We start from the raw sequence: 26,966 nt of genomic DNA on the forward strand, positions 1-26,966 counted from the left end.
CACATAGAGAATTTAATACTGCTGACTTAATTTTTTGGTACATTGATCATTTAACCACAATCTGCGATCCAGGTCATAAGAGGAAACCCAATCTGGCTTTAGGACACCTCATAGCCTATATCCTTGAAACCAAATATCAACTTCAATATCCTGCTCCTCCCAACCTCCCAACTCTCTTCTACTCAAATAGTTCCTTCAATACCCTTCACAGTACTCATCTCCACCCAGGGGATAAGGAACCTCGGGGGGCTGAGGAGGAGGAGGCTCCCGCTCCCATTCCTGATCCTACTCCTCTTTGACAGCACTCACAATTTGACAAGTTAGTGGAGAGATTTGATCGTTGGGAGACCCATTTCGATGCTTACGTTGCTGCACTGGAGCAGCAACATTCTGAGGACATTGTCCACTACGAGCAGCACCGCACAGAGGACTTAGCCCGTTTTGACAGCTACATTACTTTTTTTTAGTTGTAGTTTCTATTTTCTGTGGATTGCTTCCTGTTTCTGTATTGTGTTTTTTCTTCATTATTTTTTTTTTGTTTCCTCCTTTTTGAGATGTCAAAAGAGGGAGTAGTGTGTTTGTACTTGCTCTTGATTCGTGTATTTGTACTTGCTCTTGTTTAGTATGTTTGTACTTGTTCTGGTAAAAGCTTGTTTAGTTAGAATTAATTTTTGATATGTTTGTCATCATCAAAAAGGGGAAGATTGTTATAAACATGTTTTTTTATTATGATTTTGATGATAGCGAAACAAATCTTGTTTCACTACGACTATTTTTTTCTACTGACTTTTCAGGACTCAAAGATCGAACGGAAATCGGAATCAGCTCAAGATGGGGTAGAATAGGGTTGAGTCAGTCTGTAATTTTATTTTTCCCTTCTTGAGTCAATTGTAATCTTTAGTGTGACTAATACAAAGTAACCCTACACACACACTTGAGAGACTTGGAATTTCTGTTTTTACTCAAATTGGCCAGGACGATATTTACATCGGCCTGGATGATCGGGCTTAAAACAAAAAATTTAATCAGGGGTTCTTAATTAAGGCAGCCGTCATTAGCCAATTGGCCGGGACGATACTTGTATCGGCCTGGATGATAGGCTCAAAACAGAAAGAAATTGCTGCCATAAACAATTAAGGTATTCTGTATTTTTGATAATCGGTCAGGACGATCTAGGATCGGCCTGGACAATCTTCACAAATTATGCCTTAATTGATCAGATAATCAAGGCAGTAATTAAGGATGATTGATACGATCACATCGTCCTGGACGATATGAGGATCGGCCAGGACGATCTAGTCAAAAAACCTTAGTTACTCCTGGACGATCTGAATCGGACAGCTTGAACTCATGGCGATGCTCTGGACGATTTTTCTCTGATTTGAACTGATCGGCCGGGACGATCGTGAGATCGTCCTGGACGATCAAGCCAATTTTCAATCGTCTAGTTTGCATTCAGGGCGATGCTCTAGCCGATCTCATGGGATTTGTACTGATCGGCCAGGATGATTTACATATCGTCCTGGACGATAAAGTCGGCAACTTGCAATTAATGAGCTCCTTTGAAGCTCTTCTATTTAAGAGCTCTTGTTCAATGTTTTTGAATATCCTTGGCTGCTGTCTTGACCTGAAAAAACCTAAAGGAGAGAGAGAGAGGGAGAGAGAGAGAGAGAGGATCTTGTGAGGGGGAGCTTGTGAGGGGATTCACAAGGGTTGCTCCAAGCATTGTTTCACTTCTTCTTCCCTAGAGTCTCTTGTCATTGGAGGGTTGGGAGAGGTAAGTTCCAGCAAGTGATCGAGGTTCTCTGCCTGCTTCAGGAGAAAGCAAAAGGAGGAAGGTTCTCTGCCTTACCGGGTGTGGCAAAAAGAGGTGTTTGTAAAGGCTTCTCCGCCTAGCTGTGGGGGCTAAAAGAGAGTCACAATTGTAGTGCAATACTCGGAGGGCGCCCCCGGGGAGTGGACGTAGGTCGAGTTGACCGAACCACTATAAACCCTTGTGTTCTTGTTTTTTTACTGCTTCCGCATTTATTTTCTTCCACACTTATTTTTTATAGTGATTTGGTTTGTATTCGTGCTTTGCCTAAAGAATTTTTTAAAATACCAATTCACCCCCCTCTTGGTTAGCCTTGGGCCAGTTCTATAGGGCTTAACATACCTAACGAACTTTCAAATATTTGTAGATGTAAATGCACCAATGCCTCATCACCAAATTTAAATTCCACAAATCTCCTATTTGCATCTACAAAAGACATAAATGTCATAGCTAATTTTTTATTTGTTATGAATCTCTTCAATAGAATCAGACAATTTATGTAACTTATACAAATGATATGAAAACTCAAATACTAAAAGTCTTTATAAGGGCTACTAATAATAATTAATAATATAGTCTTGTATGATTAGATGATAAAAAAAAAAATCAAACCACACAAAAGTCCCACCTTAATTGATTAGCAATCTCAATGGCTTAAATACCAAAGATGAAAACTTAATGATGCGGACATCGGTACGAAGATTTGGCGCATCTATCGCAGGCGGCGTCGTAAATCGACGGCCATTATTTAAATTTTCAATTATGAGTTATTTTTTGCATTTTAATTCTTATTTGATGTATTTTTTGTTTTACCCCTAGGTTAGTTTATTTGAATGTTGTAGCCCAAGGGGCAATTTTGTAATTTTGATTTTTCTCATATTGTGGCCTATATATAGGGGCTTAAGCTATTGTAAAAGAGAGGAAGATTTGATATTAAAAAGTGGTGTTCCGCACTTGTGTTCTTTTTGAGAGAGGACGAGAGTGAGATTCCTATGGGAAGGAATCGGAGTTTCACCAGCCGCAGGATGGGTCCGGGCTCGTGATTTTAAGTCCCTTGGAGAAGGGCAAAGCATCACCCGTTAGTCTTCGGAAGAGTCCGAGGCTCACGATTTTTTTTTTCTATCTTTCGTTTATATCTTTGTTTTTCTTTGGTTCCTTCTTGTTGCGTCATCCTCTACCTCCGTCCACCATCGTCGTCCCCATTTCCACCAAAAGCCGCCGGCCACCTCACCCGAAGATCCACCACAAACCGCCGGCCATGGCTCCCAAGCCGCCGGCCTCATCCTTTCCCCTCTCCTTGGATTTCCTAATTAGGAGTGCATGATATTAGGAATTAATTTGAAATTCAAATTGCTCAAAATTTGAAATTCAAATTTCTTTCCTAATTTAGCTCACCTATTTTTGGAAAGTGCTCAATTGAAATTATAAACCCATGACAAATTTTGGATTTCAAATTTGAAATTTTTCCTAATTGGGTTTGATCCACATTTGGAAGGTTTTAACTCTCCAATTCAAAATTCAAATTTGAATTAGGAGTTAAATACCCCCTCAATTTCCTCCTTTTAATTAAGGAATTAATCGTAGCTTTAAATCCGAAAATTAATTTCAAATTTAAGGATTAATTCACTTAAGTAATTGGGGCCCACTTATTTGAAATCAAACCCCTCTTTCTTCCTCTCTCCTAGGCCGGCCCCTCTTCCTCCTTCCTTTGCTTAATTAAGAGCCAATTAATGCTCCTAATTAACTCCTTCATTAACTCAAAGTTTTTTGGAAATAATTCCAAAATCTGTTGAGAGAAATTAGGAATTAATTCCCTAATTTCTCCCTCATAATCCCGCCAAGCTCTTTACAGGTTTCTTAATTGTAGTTTTGGCCGAAATTTTCATTCTTATTTTAATTCTAATTTATTTCCTAAATCCAGACAGTGGAATTCGGAAATAAAATTCCCCACCTTCCCATTCCCGCCAGGCCACTCTCTCCCACAGCCCACACCGCTTACTCCTCATAGTGCCTTCCTATGCTTATTGATTGCTGAAATTCTTCTCAGATTTATTGAGAAAAATATGAAATGTTTCAGATTTCCTGAGAGTTATTCTCAGAATTTTGAAAGCATCATCAAGTGAATTCCAGATTTCGTTGATTCACTTTGGGGAGAATTGGGATTTGAACATACTGCTGGCTGAATTTCTCCTAAGATTGAATTCTCCTAGTCCCGTTCTACATCACTTAAGTCCTTTCATATTTGACTAAACTTTTAAATTCAGATTTCTTTTAATGTTGATTCCACTTTGCTTCCTCCGTAAGTCGCTGTTTATGGATATAAATGTCAAGAAACCAAGAAGCAAAAAACTAAATCAATTTCCATTTGATTATTGGAGTTGATTTTGATAGAAACCATAGTAGGAGTTAAATTGATTTTGTTTAATAAATTTATCAATTTCAAAATGCATAATTGGTGTACTTTTACATTCATGAATCTCTTTATCAATTTGTTCAAATGATTCACATCTTTAGCAATCATAATTGTCCTTACTTCACATTCAGGAATAGACTTAGATTTTAGGTACAGTTTAAATTCAATTATGATCTAAGGTTCCGTTTCAGTTTCAATTAAGGTTGCATTTGCAGTTTGGACTCAAAATTCATCTCATGCTCATAATTATTCTCAATCATGTCACGCATTCGATTCTAGCTCAAATTTAGACTACTTGTTAAGTATAAGTTTAGATTTATATTTAGAAGTTTTTATTAGAAGTTTAGGTTCATACTCAGGAATGGATTTAAATTCTAATTGTAATTTAAGTTAAAATTTAATGATAAATTCAATTTACATGTTCAACCTCTTCAAAATTGATCTCAATTTCAACTTCTAATTCAACCTATAACTTCTAACAAGACATAAGTGTAGATTCAGACTAACCACAGTTCGAGAAACCATTTTACGCTTGTAAATTGTCTTCAACATTCAAAACATCCTCAAAAGAGTCAAATTGTAATAGTAAATCTTCATCTAACTCATTTTTGAAAGGATATACAAGAACTACAATTTCTACAATAGGATCAATTTTTCGCATACATGATTTTTGTTTTGTTATATCTTTGACAGGTTTGCGAGGAGAAGAAAATGATTTCTGCTATTGCTATAGATGTGGTTCACACTAACAGATTGTTCATAGGATACCTTAATATTCAAAGATCTAGTTAAGCCCATAGGTTTAAGAAAATTATTTATCTCTTGCTCATGAGCTTCAACAAAACTGCAGAGATACTCCAAACGATTGCTGATTTTGGATTATACTTCAATACAAAAAAACAAGATACATGTGATTTACGATTAGAGAGGTAGATCGGCTCTTTCAAATAACCTAGATGCCACTAAAAAGGCCTCACAGGAAAAACTACAGCAAAACTCTCATCAAAACATAACTCTAATACAAAATAACTAGCACTAAATAAACTCTTCCTATTTCCCCCCAAAACAACCTTATTTCCTTCATTAATTCCCTCCTTCATTTTGAATTCAAATTGGCATTAAACAGTGATTAATTCCTTCCTTATTCCTTCTCCATACATATGAAACCATAGCTTTGATGGGCCCCACAAAAGGAACCAAAATCTTCTTGGATCTAGCTCTAGGTTCCGCCTCCTCCTGATTTGATTCCTGCTGGACCGGCCGGTCCAGGCCCTCTATCTGCTGCCGTCTCAGATGTATCTTTGTGTTCACCATAAAATATTTTCCCAATGACAAAACATAGTTCATAAACCATGAAATGATATAAGTAACTTTTTTACTCGCCAAGTTCTTCACTTGTACTCTAATTAATAACTCAAAAAATAAAATATAACAGAATTTAATGAATTAAAAGATTTAAATGGAACTGTCAGTTAAATAAGTTAAAAAAGGTAGGTAAAGAATAGAACTAGTTACCTTGTTGTTAAAAGCCAACAAAACATTCCCATTCCTTTGCACTGCGTACCTTGAACCTGACGTGCAATACAACAATCAGAATAGAACTACATCCTTCTGATTAAAGACCTAAAAAGCATTAAAAACTGTTGAACTGATCAATACCAATCAAAAGGTGAATTACAGATCCCAAGGAATGTCCAATACCAAATGTTGGAAGGTCATTTTCCTACACAGAAAAGTAAATTATCAAGTTTAGAAGAAATTGTAATGATAGAACAATTTTACAAAAACCAACTTACTATGTCAGTCAAAGACCGCATGGATCTATCATACTTTAACTGTACTTCATCTGCTATAGAGAAGTGATCGAAACGACTAGCAAAAGGTGTTGCTATTACCAAAACACCCCTGGTCGAAAGAAAATTAGAGGTTTGGATCCGGATTCAGTATGATTCTGCAAAAAGAAAAAAAATACTACCAGAGAACTAACAAACATAGGTTTTAATGATCAAAGGCCAAAATTTTTATTATTAATATAGCATTAATGTCACAAATAGGCCATTGTTTACTATAGGACTTCTTGTTTTGGAGATGTTTCAAAAAACTATAATGTAAAATGAACAAAAAGAGAAGATACCAAAACAAGTACCTATAGAACTTGGATAAAAGGCAGGTCATTAAAAAAATGAATATCTACCCAAATTTCAGGCAATTGAGATGATAACCAAACCTATCTTGTGGTAGAGGTGACCAACAACAATAATAACATCATGATTTTATTCCACTACGCGGGGTTGACTATATGAATGTTTTTCTCCATTGTGCTTTGTTAAGAGTCAAATTCTCATTTTAAACTAATAAAAAAGTCATTTCTAATATTTTCTAACCATGTCTTTTTAGGTCTACCACAACCTCTATTAACATAGGTCAAATCTAATACATCTACTCTCCTAACCGGGTCGTCAAAAGATTGGCATTTTATATGACCAAATCATCTAAGGTGACTCTCTCTAATCTTATCTGCCACTAGAGCTACTCCAACCTTTTCACACATGCTCATTTCATATTATATCTCTAAGAGTAAAGTCACTCATCCACCTGAGTATTCTCATCTATGCAACACTTAACTTACTTGTATGCTTCTCTTTTAATGGCCAACATTCTGCGCCATAAAACATTGCTTTTCTCACCACCATCTTATAGAATTTTCCTTAAGTTTAAAAGGCACTTTTCTAGCACACAATAGGCCTGATACATTCCTCCAATGAATAATTAATGTCTTATATCTATATTAAAAGATGTCCATATGCTTTTTACATTGAATTATTACAAAGCAACCAGGTAGTATCCTAGTTGCAAAGGTTAGTGAGTATTAATAAATACGTAAAAAAGCAAAATCTCATTAAACTCAAGTAACACCAAGCAACGATTTTTCTTAATTATTTGGAGGCTAATAAAAAAAGAAACTAAACTGAAAAAGCTTACTTGTCAGAGAGTCGCTCAAGAAATAGACGATAGGTAAGTTGAGGTGTAGCCCCAACAAATATACCCCCAATAAAATGAACAATCGATCTTGGTCTTGTATGTCTTGGTCTGAGGACCCAAGTACCCTATAGATTTAAACGAAGAATTAATAAAAGCTATTCACGAGTACATAGTATAGGTAATTAGTTAAAGAAGGGAAGTAATTACAAACACAGAATATTTCAGTTTTAATATTGAGAAAATATACCAAGCAAACAGGTCATCCGAAGCATTTCACTTTGTGCTTTCCATTTTTTTTTTTTTTTTTAAACGGAGATCTATTCTAGATTATTACCTGATTACCTATTTTATTACTTTTCCCAAGGTGCTTATTCTTATTTTTCACAATGAAAATGTACGGTGCTGACTCAGTTCTACCCTGACAGCTAAATAAGTTATGGGCATATAACCACAGTAAGATTCAAAGCATATTACCCGTGAACTGAAGTTCTAGCTGTGAAAAATGATATTAGGATTGAGTACTAAAGACTCAACAAAACAATAAATACAAGAAGTTTGAATTCAAAAGTAAGGATAATCCAATCATGAACCATTTCGCATATGACTGATGATGCAGTTGCCAAAGGTGACTTGAACATGGGATATCAAGCATGGTTAAGCTACAAAGTACGAAAAAGACTAGATAGGTAGTCATCATTGCTATACCAGAAGAAGTTCTAAGGGAAAGTATTTATAACTACCAGTCACTCTCAATGTGTGTAAGAGATTTTTAATGGATGTTAGTGAGTCATTTGAATGGATGTAGCATAAAAATTCAGATAATAATCTTCACAGTGTCATTAACAAACTGCAAAAATCACAAGAGATATACAGTTCAGTAGCTCTATTGGCAATTCCAAACTATTAGCTTCTTGAAGAAAAGTAGTATTGACTTTATCTAACCTCTGGGGTCATCTTAGGTGGATATATGCTTAGCAATGAAAATTAATCCAATCTATATCTATGAGAAATAGCTAAACTTAAACCTCATGTTTTTCTGATCATACAATGTTATAAATTCTCCTTGAAAATAAAGTTGATTGACATAGACATTTGCTACCTTAACAGGCAGGCAAACATACAGGAATTCAGACAAGTATAAGCAAGGATATAATTTGTGCCAATACTAAACATTTTAGAGCAGCTGATCATTAAAATAGTACTTGTGAATGGGCTCATTACGAGCATAACCACAATAATTGGCTATTTGATGAGGACATCGTCAGCATTGTCGACGCCGGAGATCGACGGCCACGAGCATGACTTGTATTTTGTCATTTATGTAGTAGCATATTTATTTTGTTGTTTTTTCCACTTTTGCCCTTATGGGCATTTAGTCGCTTATGTAGCCTGAAAGGGCATTTGTGTCATTTCTTATTTTCTCATTTTGGCCTATTTATATGAGGCCTCATGCTTTGTAATTTCAGTTTTTGGAATGAAATAAAATTTTACTCTTGTTCTCTTAGTGAGTTCATCTTCTCCTACGATCTCTTAGTGAGTTCGCCGGAGGAAACTAGATCTCTTAGTGAGTTCTAGTTCACCGGAGAAGACTAGATCTCTTTGTGAGTTCTAGTTTTCGAGTTATCCAATCTTGTGGAAAATCAAGGTGTAAACAGACGAGGTTAGTAATTCCGTATTCGTCATCGCCGTGGAATTTCCATCTTCTTTCTCTTTGCATTTGCCGCCGCCTAACCTGAGCTGCTCAAGCCGCCGACCACCTTAGCTGCTCCCCTCCCACCGGCCAGTCACTCTCCAGGCTTCTGGCCGCCACCCATGGCCCTCCCGTGCAGCCAACAGAGTTTCTTCTCTGTTTTGATTTCACGAAAGCAGCAGAGATTCTTCTCTGCTTGAATTCACATAAGCAAGAGAGTTATTTCTCTGTTTGGATTTCACGCAAGCCAAAATCCCTGCCAGCCAGCCGTGTCTTCAGCACCCCGTCCCCCGGCAGTTTTCCCTTGCCGCTGGATTGCCCTGCTTGCCCAAGCCCGTGAAATTCAATTCCAGGCGTTTCAAGTATTTGCCAAATTAAAATCCATCTTCAGGCAAGGCAATTAATGACATTAGGAGCTATTTGAAATTTGAATTCGCCTTCTTAATTGAGCCAATTAATTTGGGAATTAATTAAGGGGGTTACACTCTTTTGAAATTCAAATTCCCTCCTCATGTTATTTAAATTAGGGAGTTACATGAGACAATTAAAATCTGAAATTAAAATCAGATTTTGATTAATTACTTGTGGTCCCCACTTACTTAAAACCTCCAAGCCCTCTCTCTCTCCATGTGGCCGGCCACCTCACCCCATTGCTTCTCCCTCTAATTGCCACCTCATCACCTCTTAATTACCGCCCAAATACCTCCCTTCTCAAATGAACTCTCAGTTTTATTTCAGATTTCAAATCTGAGAATTGAAATCAAGTACTCCCTCTCTCCTTCCATTGGATATCTTCTTGCGAACTTGCTGCCCAACAGATTTTTGCAGGTCCACCTTAGCTGGACAGCTCCAGAAGGCAACCCCTTGCTGCCCATACGCCTCCTGTCTGCTGTTTTGCATTTCCCGCACCTAAAAACTGCTGTTTAGGAGATCGGGAACATGCTCTCTTGCTGTCCAGCCCATTAGAATGTCTTCAGACACCGTCCGGACATTCCAGGCCGCTGAGTACACCTTCAAGAAAACGTTATCAAGAACTCCATGCTCCGGCCACCTATCCAAGAGCGACGATCCAAGGCTCCCCCTTCCTCGAAGCGACCTCGATTCTAAGGTGGAGACGTTTCTTCCGCTAAAGCCTAGACTAGTCGAGTGTATGGTCTCCAAAGGTGAAAGTTCTTATTATTAAATTGTGGATTTTTGTTCACCGTCGTAGTTTTACAATTTGAACTTTGAGTTTTCTTAATATGTTTGGTTTCCGAAATTTGCTCATCTTTGCCTAAGCAAGTTAAAACCACGAATTCTAATGATCACTCTTTTATTATAAACGATAATTTTATTTTGGGTTATTAAGTTTCAATTGATCTCTTTAATTTCTTAAAGTAACTCCTCCATCGCATGTATGTTTCACATCACTATTATAGTGTAAATTAAAAAATAAAAGTTAGAAAAATAGCAAATTTTTTGTCAATTCTGTGTAAACTACAAATTAAACTTAGAACCAGCAAGATAGTGCTAGGTTTTGACAAGGTTAATCGAAATTATCCTAAGGAAGATATACTGATGCCATGCTTTGCTAATCAGCCTAAAGTTGCTCATTCTCATGAAATGGCAACTTCAGTTGAATCATGCGAAAAAATTTCCATGATAAAAGCATGTTATTAATTCATAAAAAAACATGTAATGATGTGTTATATATCTTACAAAATTGTCTAAAATATCATTGCAAACTGACCTGCGACCTTTTTTTTTTTCAAAAAAAAAAAAAAATGAATAGCTACTTTTGTCTTTACTTAACAGTTTTGTTTTGGATTTTGCTGAATGGCTACTGCTGCAGAATAATTTTTTGCGTGAATCTGAATAAAATATATCATGATATCAACAGAACTGAAAGATATTATCAGCCCAAACTTTGTTTTTTTCTATGTACCAGGACAAGAGGATTGGTCCGTTGCTGTTGATTTCTAGACCTATGACACCATTAAGTTCTATTAAAGCTGAAAAAAGATGATTAATTTGATGGAATTGTCAAGCATTTACTCTCTGTAATCACTGCAGTCATTAACACTCTCGACTTTCTATTACGATGGAAAATTAGTAATCCAAGGCCACTGAAGTTCACTAATAGACATTCATTTATAATACTATTAGTTATAGAGCAGATTATCAAAAGATCTTATAATCATTAATGCTTCGAGCATAAGAAGAGGACCTCAATCTCCTTCCAATCTCCAGTGCTACCCCAGCCATCCTGAGATTGTCTTGCTGTTTCAGTAATTAATCTGCAAAGTGGGTAACAAATTTGATCTTTTCCTTGCAAAAATTTCAGCATAGCATAAAAAAGGATAGCTTACAGGGAAAAAAAAAAAAAAGAGTTTAACATTGGGAATGAATGCCATAATCTTGATGTACCCCTTCATATTCCTAAAGTTATCATAACCAGTTGTTGTTTTCATTTTGAAAATAACTTCTGAAACGCTAAGAATTTGCACTTTAATTAATTAGAAGTGCTAAATTTCGGCAAACCAATCTTATCACGAATACATAAGTATGCCTTATTCGGATAACAAGTTCACTTTTGCATGAGAAAATCATTAAGCTCTCCTATTTTGGAATACTATTTGCAATTCCAAAGTTTCCGATGAGAAGTAAAAGAAAGGGAAACCATTAGTTCAAGTTTCATGATCTCTGCAATCCCGTAATAAGAAAAAATGTCATCGGGCATGATGCAAGAAACTACCAATCCCAATAAATAATAAGAAAACTAATAATCCCCACAAACAATCGCAGATATTGAAATTCAGATTTTGGAAAGAATATTCAATCGTGTATGAGCTTCTTATTGACGTCAAATAGTCCACGATCAAGTTCTAAGCAGGTGAAGAGCGGAAAAGAGGATTAATAGCTCTCGTAAGTACTTCTCGATGTCGGAATAGAGTTGGATTCCTCCGGCTGAGGGGTCCCCTTCAGGCCTTTTCTGATTCTCATCCGCATAGCAGAGGAAACTCGATCCGAGCTGTCGCTGCCGCTTCTGCCCGCCGACTAGGGATATACAACCACTGAAGAGGTTCAACCGGCGGCGAGGATGTGGATGCGGAGGGTAACTCCGACGAAAGGAACACGGAATGTGTGAGGAGCAGTAGAGGGCGGAACCACCCATCTTCTTCGTCGCAGTCGTTCACAGCTTCCGACTCAATTTACGCTCCTCATTTTCTTTCAACTTTCGCAGCCTACAGCTGCTGCAGTAACCACCACACTATTATTATACGTTTTGGTTAAATAGTATTGAATTTTCCGACCCGCTCGAGCCCGAAAATGTTAGTCCCATGTGAGCAAGATACGGGCTTAGTTACATGATCAAAAGTGGCAAACCCAAATAATAAAATGGCTCTATTGAAAACCATATTGATATTTTAGGAGCTTTAATGTTTATATAATTAAAATTTTGTTTCAAGTAAAACTTGATTGAATCCTAATGGTGCCTCGCTTTGGAAGGGGTTAACTAGCAATAAATTAGCTAGCCAATAACAAGATTGAGGAGGAATTAATGAGATAGGATATGTTTTTTTTTTTTAATATAATAAATTTTTATATGAAATATCATGAAAATTATAATATAACTTTAAAAAATTATTATATGCCCAAAATAATGGTAAAGATTAGGCATATTGACATAATTTGTCTTGTATAATTGCGTTCGCATAATAAATAAAAACAAGATATCTCAAATGTAATTTGAAGATTTTGTCTCCATGAAAATCATGTTACACTTGTTAGCAACAAAAATTAGCAAACGAATAAGTATTGAAATAATTTCAATTGAATTTTCTATTGAGGATTAGAGAATAAGTGTTCTAAATGAGGCCTCATGAAGATAGAGAGAGACTCTTTATTTTGGCCAGTTTTGAGGTACTTATAAGTGATTAGATAAGTGACATTTTGAAATCATGGTATTTTGTATGATGAATAGCAACTCTTTGTCTACTTTGAGATATACGCTAAATTAAAATGGATCTCAATTGTGATGAAGCATGGAAGGTGGTCTTTGGAAATGTAAGCAACCTTCTTTGTGTAGATCAATATTGTTGAATGGTTAATGAAGTGAGGAGTGTGTAAGAGATTTTGGGGTAACAAAGAAGGGCTAGGGCTAACTTTGGGGATATAAAATGTATAAGATGAAGCTAAATTCATTTGGAGAATAAAATTAAAGCATATGAATATTTCTATTTTCTTACTTGGAGAGATAGAGGAAGACACAAGGAAAGAAAACCATGGAAAGATGATGAGGAAGATGAAGTTTGGAGTGATGCTATGATAACAACTCTAATCATGATCATGGGAACATTTAGCTACAATGAAATGGTCATGCACCACTAATGGTAGAGGAAGCTCTCTAATGCCAATTGAAGAGGAAAAACCTATCACCACCGTAAGTTGGAAGAGAAGACACACACACACACACACACACACACACACATATATATATATATATATATGGAGGCCGACAATTGGAAAGTGAAATGGGTGTTTTTTAGGAGGCACCTCTTCATTTGAATTTTTATTTCAAGGGAAGGAGGCTAACTGCTTCATCTTGGATTTGAAACTACTATTGAGATGTTGATACGAAGACATTATTGGCCTACATGATAATTCTTGTTGTGGATTTACATGAAAGGGCTTCTTATGTAAAAATGACGGTTATAGTCATCAACCCTCATTTTCAACTTTCTTTCAATTATTCTCACCAACTTCCAAAATTTAAATCAACTAACTTTTCAATTTTAAATTTCAAAATTTAAAATTCAAATTCAAATATAAATTTAATAATTAAAAAAAATGTCCTTGAATTTGAGCATCTTATTCTAGTCAATCAAAGGATGAAGAGCAAATACATAATATCTTTGAGATACATACTAGACCATCATACCACAATGATAAATGGATAGATTGATGAAGGCCCTATGCATTAAAATTAAAGCTTGTGTACATGTGTTTTATAGAGGTTAATTATTAGGTCAATATCCACAGTGCATGTTCTAATGATATAGGAGATATATTATGATCAGTAATAGATATTTGTCAGGTTTATATTAATTTCCCCTTTTTGAATTGTTTTATTAAAAATTAAAAAAAAATTCATTCAAATTTGATTAATTCATCCTTCCAAAACAATTTAAAAATATTTCTTCATTTGTCTTCTTCGACTATGATAATTATAACCATTATTATGATATTTATAATATTCTCCAGCTAATTTGTGAACCAAGTGCCTCTAAATTGAACCAATTACTCTATTTCTTATTTTGACCAAATTTTGAATTGGGTAATGAGTTTCCACCCTTCGGCATCTCTTGCCAACCATCACTAGGTGCTTACTCTCAACACCGACAACCAAATGCTGTTCACCACCATCGTTAATAGCCACCATCATTGCTAAGTTTAACATCGCATTTATTTTATTTCAAACCAAACAAAAGGGAGTAATTGCCTACATTTATTTTATATTTATCAAAATAACTATAAATATTTCAAATAAATTACACTCCTTTTACATTGTATTCCAGTTTACTCTACATTTATATTTTAGCAAGCCAAATGGTACCTAAGTAAATTCTTAGCAAATTTGGTAATTTAAAAAACCAAATTTATGTTATAAAAAAATATAAATATTTTGTAAATAAAATTGTTGCAATGATCTTTGGATGACCTTTTTTTTTTAAATAGTTAGAAGGCACCACATTGGTTAATTTTGGTATAAGAATTTACTTGGGCCATTTGAGGTAATTTTGTCCTATTTTAGTCCATGCATGTAAGGCTTATATTTAGATAGCTTTAAATTATCATCAAAGGTAATAGCTATTAATCTCTTTAGGTAATATATTGTTGTCGCATATAAAATATTATTTTTTTACTTTCTTCAAATAGGCAAAATCCTATATCACCTTAAAGGAAATGATAAGCAAAGGCTATCTCAAATTAGAGGTGACGCACCAAAGCACTCATAATTTCTAGATGACATAACAAACCTTTTAGATGGATTTATATTTCATTTCAAAGTTAGTAGAAAAATTAGATACTTCTCATACGGTCACCAAGAATAATCTCTTTCAAAGAGGAGGTAATCATTAATTAACTTATTTTGAGAGTTTTATAATTTAACACCCAACATTTTTCTTCAATAAAAATTTCAAGTTTTTTCTTTCTTTTGTTACTTAGAAAGTGTTGGTGTCACTTAAAGGTCAAAATAAAACCTTTCAACTCCATTTTGCTTTGCATTTGACAATTGAGAAGCGTGATTGAAAACAAAAATTAGGACACATGGGAAGTATAAAGCTTTTTAGAGGAGGAATTGAAGCCTTTGGCTACCTCCTTTGCTCATTTTGGGCACTTGATAAGTGTGATCTAAGTTAAAATTTGAAGCTTCTAGCATCCAAATTTACTCATTTCATGTACTGATAAAATGTGTGTGGTTTAAAGATAAAATTAAAGCATTGGCTTCTACATTACGTGCTCATTTCAAGCACTTGGGAACTTTAGTAGTGTGATTAACAGAAAGAAAAAACAAATCATTTGGCTCCATCTTATTTGTTATTTTGGGCATTTAAGAAACATGGTGTTGTTTAAAGGAAGAAACAAAATCTTTGTCTTTTATTTGTCTTTCTTATCTTGGGTACTTATAAATAAAAATTAAATCTTTTAGTTTCTACCATATTGCATATTCTGAGGATTTAAAAATGCACTGCTACTTAAATATAGCATTAAAGCCCTTTGTATTTTTTATAATTACTTATTTGTATCATTAGAGAAGCTCATGTGTGTGATTAAAGGTAAAATTTTAAGCCTTTGACCTCAACCTTCCTTGCTTATTTCTAGCACATGGAAAAAAATGGTGATTCTTAAGAGCAAGCATGTCCAATGAAGTTAGATAGTATTCATAAACTTGATGGATGATATATGCAAATCTTTTTTTTTTTTTTTTGTGATATCATTCATACAAATGTTGTATAAGTGTTTGGACTAGCAGCTTGGGATGTGGAACCAAATATGTAGTCTGATTAACTCTTAGTAGTATATTAGTTGAAGGTAAGTGAAGTTAAGTATTAGTAGTATATCTAATAAAACTATAATTGCAAGGATTATGATGAATGTAATTCACTTCTTCCTCCTATATATACTTTCTACTAAGCCTGATTTTTATTACAACTAATATTAATGGTCTTAGATCAATATCATGGATACTCATGGGAAATCAAACACCAAATTCTATAATAACACTTATAAGACCATCACATGACATAAGGTGAGCTAAGACCACCTTAATGAGGTGCTTTAAAGTATCATTACCAAACTCCAAGCCAAATGAACTTCCATGAGCCCTCACCATGAGTATCCTAAAGTGAACCCCTTTGTCTTTACGGAATTAGCTCAACCATTATTTAAATATCACTTAGGTGCTTGTTTAGAGCCCACACACAAGCACTTCAAATCTATGTTTCTAAAATTTAATGGAGAGGACCTGACTGGGTGGCGTGGACAAATTAAATGATGATTGTTGTTTCACTGATTTGGATTTTAATATTTCTATAATAAAATCAGCATAATTAGTGTTAATCTTCTTGAAACATAAACTGACACTCGTATTATCGACTGAGATGAGAAATAGTTTTTTTTTGTATTTGAATTCGGTATAGGGGATATAAAATTCATCCTAGAGGATAATATTCACATACACCTATCATTTTAAATACAAAACTAACTAGGATTAGCTTTAGTCAATGACTAGAAAATTTTTCCCCTATTTGACCAAACTAAGATAAGGTTTATTTTATATTTGGATCTTGAATTCCTATATAGGTAAGCCCCTATAGTCAATTACATCTCCAAAGATAAAACTTTTGATTAAAGTGAAGATTGGACTCAATCTAAATTAAAATGCGTAAGAGTTGCCTTAAATATCTTGAAAATATAAATCATTCCCTAAAAAATATCATTAGAATTTATAGAAAATACATTTTGAATACATGATATCCTTTTTATGATAGAGTTTGATTTATACAAATACCTCTGGGCTTATGCTTACTTGAAATGCGTTGCTAGCTAATAGCATAATCCACACACAATTGTCCTAGATGTAGTGCAACCTAAGAGGTCCAAGGATGAATCAAACTTTGAATTGATGACTCAAGATGAATAAAATTTACACTTTATATTTAAATTATGCTGACAAGACAGCTTGCTAAAATTCTAAATTTTATCTTATTTAATTTACCTATCTAAAGTTTCTAATTGCCAAAGTTTTCTAAAAATTTTGGCAGCAAAATGACCCTTAGCCAACTAGAAAGTGTAGCATTCTCCCAGCGCAATGAGGACCCCGCTACCTTGCCAACGGTGGGCATAAAAGTTATATGATCTAGCATATGTAGCGAAGTAAAATAAGCATATATGTATGTATGAATATGTAAAGGGGTTAGTGTCTGTAGTAACCTAGGTTATATCATGCATCCTATAACTAGTATACATATTAATTCTTATAAAGTTTGGAACATGCACACCAAGAAAATCTAGGAAAATTTATATCTGTTAATGTAAGATATCACGCACATGAATGTGATGTATGAAATTATGTAAATAAAAGAGAAGACTGCATAAATCAAATAAATTTTATTTTATATATATATATATATATATATATAACAGCTCCAAGGTATATAACAGCCGAACTCCACACTCATGTTTGGCATCCACAAATTACAAAATACGCTCCATTCTCGTGTTCATGAATAATGTGACGCCAATATTGACGTTGCATTGTTCACAAACACATTTTTTAGCAGAAACAGAGAAAGAAGAGGTGGAGGAAGGCTAGCGTGTGTGGTGTTTGGTTGAGAAAGAATATTTATGGAATATTCTTCTTTGATGTTAAGAAATAGAGTTCAATTGAAGATGAAGTATTGCATTTTAAAGTGTTATTGTATTTTGGAGTAGAAAATGAGTTTTTCGGTTGTAGGTGGTCGTATACCTTATGCCCATATGTTGGTTTTTGGCTGAGGCTTTGTTTGGGATAACTTTCTTACTGTTTTTTTAAAAAAAAATTAATATAAAAATTTTTTGAATTAGAAATTTAAGTACTAAAAAATTATTTTAAAAAATAATAAAAAATCTGTAGTCATATTCATATAATGTTCAATTACATAATTTTTATTTTCACTATGGTTATATTTGTCGGCCCTATTGCACATTTGCACCCATTATTTCTAGTTTATGTCTACAGACAAATTTTTTAATTATAGTATATACTTATTTGTTGTCCTTTTTTCCCCAATAAAATATCTATGATTGTCTGAAATCACATGCTTCCATAGGCAAAAAAAATAAAATATTTATGATTCTCTTGGGTTCTTGTCTAGAAACATGCTTAAATAATGATAAATCTGATCCAAATTTGATTATGGATTCATTTGGGATGATTTTTTTGTTACTTTTCAAAATAATTTTTTAATATAAAATTTCTTTTAATTAAAATTTTTCGAACTAAAAAAATATTTAAGCCTATATCTATAAAAACATTTCTATGTAATAAACCTGTCGCAATACTGCAGAATACTCATGTGCTTTGAGTAATATAACGTTATAAGATGCCTCTTACAGTGTATTTTTAAACAATTTTGATCTCCAGCTAATCAAACGAAAGATTGACTAAGAATAGTAACATAACCTCTTGAATTGGTACAAAATCAAATATGATATTCAATCATTTTTTTGTATTCATTATTGTTGCGTCCTGGAATATTCGCGGCGGTAGAGAAATTTATAGTTTAACGTCTTAGCATTGTACGAAGATCCAACACACAATCAGATAAGTGAGATAGGGTGTAACAATTAAAAGAGACGCCATAGTTTTTACGTGAAAACCCCTGAAAAGGGGTAAAAACCACAGGGCCTGGCCACATTTGAATGAATCCACTAGTATTTGCAGTCGATTACAAATGAGGTCCTTCTCAGGGAGAAGACCTTGGCCTGAGGTTACAAATGTACATCATATAGAGCGCATTACATGGTGGGAGTTACAATAATCAACATAGACATATTTATTTGCTCAGAAAGACCATTGGAGGCGACGGAAGTCGGAAGGACCGCAGTCCGTAGGAGACAGAGGTCAAAAAGACTGTTATTTGGCGATGTAGGTCGGAACGACCGTAGTAGGCGATGGAGGTCTAAAAGACCGTAGTTGGCAGGAGACCGGGGTCCGAAAGACCTTAGTTGGTAGGAGGCCGGGGTCAGAAAGATTGTTGTCTGTTGATGGAGGTCGGAAGGATCATAGTAGGCGATGGAGGTCGGAAGGACCGTAGTCGTTAGGAGATCGGGGTCTGAAAGGCTGTTGTCTGGTGATGGAGGTCAGAGTGACCATAGTAGGCGACGGAGGTCGAGAGGATCGTAGTCGGCAGGAGATAGGAGTCTGACAGACCATTGTTAGCAGGAGACCGGGGTCTGAAAGACCGTTGTCTGGTGATGGAGGTTGGAGTGACCATAGTAGGCGATGGAGGTCGGGAGGACCGTACGTAGTCGGCATGAGATAGGAGTCTGTAAGACCGTTGTCTGTTGATAGAGGTCGGAAAGACCGTAGTTGGCAGGAGATCAGGGTCTGAAAGACTTTTGTAAGGTGATGGAGGTCAAAATAACCAAAGTAGACGACAGTGGTCAGGAGGACCGTAGTCAGCAGGAGACTGGGGTTTGAAAGACCATAGTTGGCAGGAGACCGGGGTCTAAAAGACTGTTGTAAGGGGGCAATACTCCGATAGAAGTCCGGACTTCAAGTGATGGTCCGGAGGAAGTCCGATTTTCAGATGGTGGCCTGGTGGAGCACAGGGCCTTAAGTGGTGGTTCCGAGGCAGTCCGGGCCTTAGGTGGTGGCCTGGCGGAGCAACGACATCAGGCGGTAGTCCAACGAAGGTGAGGGTCTTTAGTGGTGGTCCAACGGAGCAAAGACGTCAGGCGGTGGTCCGACGAAGGTGAGGGTCTTCAGTGAAGGTCCGACTGAGCAACGACGTCAGGCGGTCATCTGGCGGAGGTGAGGGCCTTCAGTGGTGGTCCAGTGGAGCAACAGCTTCAGGCGGGGGGTCCGGCAGAGGTGAGGGCCTTTAGTGGTGGTCCGGTGCGTGGAGCAATGGCGTCAGACGATGGTCCGGCGGAGGTGAGGGCCTCCAATGGTGGTCCGGCGGAAGTTCAGCGGTGGTCGAGGAAGGCGAGGAAGCAAGAGCGATCTCCAATCTCTCACTTTTTTTCTTAGGCTTAGGGGGACCTTTTCAAGAGGAGAGGGAGCTCTATTTATAGATTTCTGGAGTGGCATGGCCCATAAATAGGTGAGAGATCAAGGGTAAATTGGGAGTGCTCGGATGAAGGCCGATGTTGAATAATTTAGTCCCTTGATCATGCACCGTTCTTTAGACATTTGAAGAACTTAATGATGTCGGAATTCAGCGATCTTGGGCTCGTTGGATTCGTCTCGTCGAGCCACTCAATTCAAGTATAAGCTTGTTATGTTTGGAAACCGTTTGGTAATCCAAATTGTTGTTTGAACCTTCAAACAGCGTTTCGGGTCCTTGATTTGGACGCATTTGGGCTCGGATTGAGTCGAATTTGGTGTCGTTGGGTTTGTATTTCCAAGACGCTCAGTTCGACTGTAAGTTTACTGAAATCGGAGTTTGGATGGTCACCGAATTAATTTTTGAAGTTTCCAATTTGATTTTGCATCAAGATTCGCGCCCGATTAAGATAATTTTTTGACGACGTATCAATTATAAATTTGATTTATAAATTATCTTCACCACATTAAAGAGTATTCTGCACTTTATTTTATGAATATTTATTTATATGTTTATGAGCATCGTAGCATTGTAGGTATGAAAATAGGATGTTATTTATTCAATTTGAACTCTTTCAAGAATTGACATAGGTTGGTACGTAGAAGCGGATAATACCATTTTATGTTTATTTTACAAATCATTTTAATTGGTATGTTAAGATGTGTTGTATTTTATAAATATTTTTTGAAGATCTCAATTTCAAGACATAATAGGAAATATTGTATGTAATTCATATTTAAAACTAAATAATTATAAGCTGAGAAGAGGGAGACAGAGAAAGAGAGACGCAATAAAGAACATTAATTTTCAGAGGTCTTAAAATATAAATATGAATGTATCTTGATATTTTTAAAATTTTCTTTCTATAACTTTTAGATACCCTATGAACATATTAAATTTTCATCAAGAATTTTATATTATGCTTTATTTTGATTTTTTTTTAATAATTTTATAATTATTTATTGAAATTATTATGTAATGTTGAAGTGATTTAAAATTTTCTTGTAGTCATATTTTATTTATCTTTTCTCCTATTCCCATTACTCTCTCTCATTTAATATTTTGGTCTCTCCATTTTCATGTCTTTCTCTTTCTCTCTCTACTTCTCTTTCTCTTTCTTATTTCCATCTCTATCTCTCATTTAATATCTCGGCCTCACCAATTTCTGTCTCGCCAATTTATAAAAAGGAGATTATTTTAAATTTAAATTAGTTTATAAAGTAGATTAATGAAACAATTGAAAAAGGAACAAAACACAACTCTCTTTGACCTATTGGTTGAGAGCTTAGGCTTCCAACTAAGAGGTTCAGGGTTCGAGTCTATGTGTGTGAGTTTGCCTTAAATGACCTAAATGTCCCAAAAAAAAAAAAGAACAAATATGGAACTTAATTATCCGATGTTCTAGCTACTGGTTCCAGAAGGAGATTGCTTATATATCGAAGATCACAGTTTTGACGTAACATCTTTTATCATTCACAACTTATTATAAAAAGAAAAAAAAATCTTTCGATACAAAAACAAAATATTGAAAAATAATTCAGTAATAAGTTAGAGCCTGGGAGAAATAAGGAAAAGCTCAACGGGAAAGCAGCATGCTCATCTCTCTATAATTTCTGAAGAAATATGGTACAGAAATATAGAAAACTATTAGGATCAGCAAATGTTTGGAAAGTAATATATAATTTTGTTAAAAAATTGGATGAGCAGCGTAGCTGTTGCCATCGGGGGATCCCCCATGTATTGAGGGTGGGCATATCAAAAATAAAATAAAATAAAAGGGGATATTTTTAAATATATTGGTATTTTGAATATTTTGTCTCATCTCAAAAATCTTTTTTGCCCTAATTTTATCAATCATAAGCGTCTTTGCCCATCCCCGTTAAAAAAAAAGCTCATTTTGAAAAAAGAAGTTGGATCCACCCCAAGCTGTTGCAAAATAAGAGAGATTGAGAAGGGATGCCTATGAGATAAAAGATGAACTCTTCATGTGAAAAATCCACCCGGTAGACTCGAAATTTAAGATATTATTTGGTTGCCTGATAAATGAATGCAGTGTAAAAGAAATAATTTGGAGTTGCTTGGATGATTGTAAAATGAATGCATGTGATTATTATTATTATTTTGGTTTGAAGTAAAATCAATGCAATGTAAAGTAAAAAAGAAAAGAGTGGTTGGTGACCGACATTAGCAACAATGTGATCGGCGACGGTAGTGGTGGATGGAGGCGGTAGTGGTAAGCGGCGGCTATGGTGGCTGACTGCTGTGGTGGGCATCAGTGTTGGTTAGTGGAAGTGGCAGGTTATAGTGTGTTGTAGCCGACGTCCGGCCTGTGGAGTGCTTTGGATGGCGATCACGGGCGGGGGACGGCGGGGGGTGCCGCCGCCGCCGAGCAGCGGCGGGCGGCGGCCGGTCGGTTCGGCCGCCTACACGTGTTTTGAAGTAACATCTTTTATCATTCACAACTTATTATAAAAAGAAGATAAATTTCAAATATATCAAAAATGAATTAGAAGATAAATTTCAAATACATCAAAATTTTACGATCTATCTGTTTTTAATCACTAAAACTTTACATTCCCTTTGCAGGCAATCAAACACCCCCTAAATTAAAAAATAAAAATAAAAAAAAAATCCCTAAATTGATGTTCAGATTATATTTCAGTACAATCTCAATTTTTTAAATTAATAGTGTCAATATAGTTTCAATGGAAGGTAATTATTTTTCTTTTAAAATTAATTAAAGGTGATTTTCATTAGATGATTTTTTAATAATCTGATAGATCTGTAACATCTATTTAATATCTACTACTTGCTTCAGAGAGATTATTAGGTGCGGAGTGCAGACCGGGAGAACCGTATGCACACTAGTATAAAATCCAGCTAGGTACCGTTCGGTACCGCTGGATACGTACCACTAGGTACCGCTTGATACCCTGTATCTGTACAGACGGTACTCTCCCCATCTGCACTCCGCACCTAATAATTATTCCTTGCTTCATGAGACTGAAGGCTACCGATAACCTGTACCTCAATCCAAAGTCCTCATGTTAGATCTGATTAAACATTCAATGATATCACATGCAACAAAGTGGCAGAGTGAATTAATAATAATAATAATAATAAAGTGATTGAGACATCACTTCATTCTCTCCATCATTTTATCTCTATTCAATTTTTTTTTCTATTTTTGTTAATGTGTATTATTTATTTTACAATTGTTTGAAATAATTATACTCTCTAAATAGAATTTTAATAATTATTATTTATTTATTTAGGTGGGAGCTTCAATAACCTATATATTATAGCAACAACAACAACGTGAAGCTTTTATCCTTGTACGTGAGGTGGGTATATAAAAATTTTTTCTTCATTATATCCTATTTAAAATCAAATTTTCATTTAAATTTAATTGAAAAAAAAATTATTTCTAATACTTTCTAATAAAGTCTTTTTATGTCAACTTTTACTTTCTTAAAACGGGTTAAATCTAATACATCTAATCTCTTAACCGGATCATCGTAATTAAAAAAAATGAAACTCAATAGCTTTGTTATATTTTTTAAAGAATAATAGTAAACTTATTTAATTAATTTGGTTTGGTGTTGCCTATTAAGGACTATTTATCATATTAGTTAATATTAATATAGGTGACATATTAATATTTAAATATAAAAATTGTATAAATCATATAATTCTATTGAATATCAAAATGAAATATTTTATTTATTTACTACATTTTGATATTTGATAAAAGTATTATTTTCTCACAATCATGAAATATCTTGAAAATTTTCCCGTTAATTTATTAAAATTTATCAAAAAAAAAAGAGCAAAAAAATCACTCATTTGATATGTTAGGGGTCCTATGACCAAGAGATTTCCCCATTCTCATTAATAATCTTAATTGAAATAAACTCTCTTGATAAAAATTAAATTTTCTTTTGGACTGGCAGCATTAAAGTATAATTTAACGTAAGCAATTTTATTAAACCTCATAAATAGGATTTAAATAAATTTAATATGGATTTAATCCAGAAAGATATTTGATCTGATCGGCTATTAAATTCATTCAAAACAAGGTATAATCTTTTACTTTGATTTCAGGATTTAGTGATTTAAATAATTTTTATATTTCATTATTTCTATTTCATCAATATTAAAATTTATATTCAAAATCTTTTAATTAATATTCAAATGATTAAAAACTTTAAAAATCCTTCATCAAAGGTAGAGGTGTCATAATCTGACCCTATCCGAATCTGACCAGGAAAATTTCAGGCTCAGGTCAACTCGTTTGTCATACGGGCCGTGTTCGGGATTTCGACCCATTTGTAAAACCGGGTTGGATTCGAGTTGACTCAACAACCTGATATCAACCTAGGTTGACCCGGATCAACACCTTTGAAGCGAGCAAGCTCCCGTCGCCATCGTTATGGTGGATTTACGGGATTTGGTCGAATAAGCGAAAGAACGGAAAAACCGAGCAACAAGCAATTTCTCGTTGTCGTCGGTTATCCTTACGTCCAAAGAGGAAATATCTAACGGATAAGAGCGCGAAGAAAAGAAAAATAGCTACCTTTCGTAGTGATATTCTTCTCTGTCCATCTTCCCTTCTTTCTTTGGCCGTCTTCCTCATCGGAGAAAACCCATCGGGATAGGATTTGGCCATCTTCCTTTCTTCCGCTAGTGATTTGGTCGAATAAGCGCGCGAACGGGATATATCTGGGTTGGTAGGTCAATTCATGTTGACCCAAACTTGAACTAAGTCGGATTCTGATTCGAATTCCCAACCAGTTTTTATAACCGGGTTGGATTTAGATCAAGTCAGTTGACAACGGGTTCCGAGTTAATCTCGAATCCAACCTAAAAAACTATTTTTGACACCACTGATCAAAAGACAAGTTGCTACATGTGAAAAGAAGCAAATCCCACTCATCAAAAGCATGGGGAAAAGGTCCACCGGCCGGACTGCCATAAATTATCCTCTTCAATGCTTCTGAGTGTCCGTATCCTCTCTCCAAGTTTTATGCGAAAGCACCTTTTTTAAATACTCGCCGTCCTCCTTTCCGTTGAGGTTGGCTCAGTAAAAAATATCACGGACTTAAAATAGAACCGGCCAACTACCACAAGATTTACTACGCACTGGTGGAGATGGAGAGTAATTAATTGGCTTTCACGTACGATATGGTGTAAATTCCGCTCATGAATGCATGGCTCATGTCATGTGCCAAATCTGACAGATCAAATACTGATATGTACTTACAGACGAACGTATATGGTGTGATGATGATGTTAATAATATGTACATGGTGAATAATGATGATGATGTTAATAATATGTGTATGGTGAATAATGGTGATAATAGATGATGGTTTTATTTGATTTGGTTTAAGCTTATGAAAAAATGAATTTTATCAAGGGATTGATAAAAAGAAGTTTAGTAAAATGGAGTTTTAATAATGATATGTTGTTTGGCTAATATTTTTTACGTGTTTATTAATACTTAAAAGCAGATTTAAATTGTTTATTTAAGAGTTTAGTTTTAGTGATTTTATTATAAAAGATTAAATTACACATATATTTTTTAAGTATATATAATTAATTTTTTTTTATAAATTTAAATTAACATAAATTTATATATATGACTTTCTTAAAGAATTTTTTTTTTAACTTATGCTATCAAAAGAAATTCCATTAACAACTCATAATTTCTTTAACATACAACATATTTTTTAAAGAGATTGATATATCCTCAAAAAATTATCTTGATCGGGCAGGAATCTCGAGGTAAAATCGAGTCGAAAATTTCAAAAAATTAAATTCGGGATCACCTGAACTCCGATTTCAATAAACTTACAGTCAAACTAAGCGTCTCGGAAATGCGAACCCAACGACACCAAATTCAACTCAATCCAAGCCCAAATGAGTCCAAATCAAGGACCCAAAGCCCTGTTAGAAAGTTCGTACCACAATTTGAGTTATCAAACGGTCTCCGAACTTGACAAGCTTATGGTCAAATCGAGTGGCTTGACGAGACAATCCAACGAGCCTAAGATCGCCGAATTCCGAACTCATTAAGACCTTCAAATTAATGCCTGATAAACGGTCAATGATCGAAGGATTCAATATCGACCGTTCATCCGAACAACTCCATATTTGCCCCTGATCTCTCATCTAATTACGAGCCATGCCACTCCAAAAAATCTATAAATAGACCCCTCATTTCTCTTGAGAGGGGACCCAAGCAAGAGAAGTGAAAAAGAAGAGAATGATAAGAGGGAATAACTCCTCGACCACCGCCAGAGTTCTAACCCCTCTTGATCTCACTTCTTATTGCATAACTCAAATATTTATTAATGAATTTAAATAAAATAAATTAGATAATTTGCAAGATCTCACTTCTTATGAAGGTTATGCTATTGTATAACTCTGAACCCTCTTGCAACTCAGTATAGGCCTTGTAGGAAAAATGAGTTTTTCTATAAATACTTTCTAAGGTTTCTTGAGATGATAGGTTCATTTAACAACATGCATTAATTTTTTTGCTTGAGTTCTCCTTGAAAGTGAAGGAAGGCCACCACATATGAGGTCCCCAATCCTATAGTAAGCTAATTTATTTGAAATTTTAACAAATATTTTAGTAACTTAAGTAATTCTAACAACTAAAAATCGATGAGTGCTTTAAATCTTATTTGTAGAGGTGATTGTGGA

At 35.0% G+C, this 26,966-nt stretch overlaps 1 protein-coding gene across 1 annotated transcript in view; it reads right to left on the reverse strand.

Annotated features, from left to right (window-relative positions):
• LOC110093403 overlaps positions 1 to 12,145 on the reverse strand; it is a 25,280-nt gene extending 13,135 nt beyond the window's left edge. The window contains exons 1-6 of the mRNA XM_020818282.2: positions 11,811 to 12,145; positions 11,105 to 11,174; positions 7,209 to 7,333; positions 6,023 to 6,131; positions 5,886 to 5,949; positions 5,742 to 5,797 (exon numbers count right to left, since the gene is read on the reverse strand). Coding sequence (XP_020673941.1) covers positions 5,742 to 5,797; positions 5,886 to 5,949; positions 6,023 to 6,131; positions 7,209 to 7,333; positions 11,105 to 11,174; positions 11,811 to 12,052 — 666 coding nt within the window. The 5' untranslated portion in view covers positions 12,053 to 12,145. The remainder of the gene's footprint in view (positions 1 to 5,741; positions 5,798 to 5,885; positions 5,950 to 6,022; positions 6,132 to 7,208; positions 7,334 to 11,104; positions 11,175 to 11,810) is intronic.
• Positions 12,146 to 26,966: the final 14,821 nt, after the last annotated feature.

Source organism: Dendrobium catenatum, unplaced genomic scaffold (genome assembly GCF_001605985.2).
Source record: "Dendrobium catenatum unplaced genomic scaffold, ASM160598v2 fragScaff_scaffold_1038, whole genome shotgun sequence".
In the NCBI taxonomy this organism is placed as follows: domain Eukaryota; kingdom Viridiplantae; phylum Streptophyta; class Magnoliopsida; order Asparagales; family Orchidaceae; genus Dendrobium; species Dendrobium catenatum.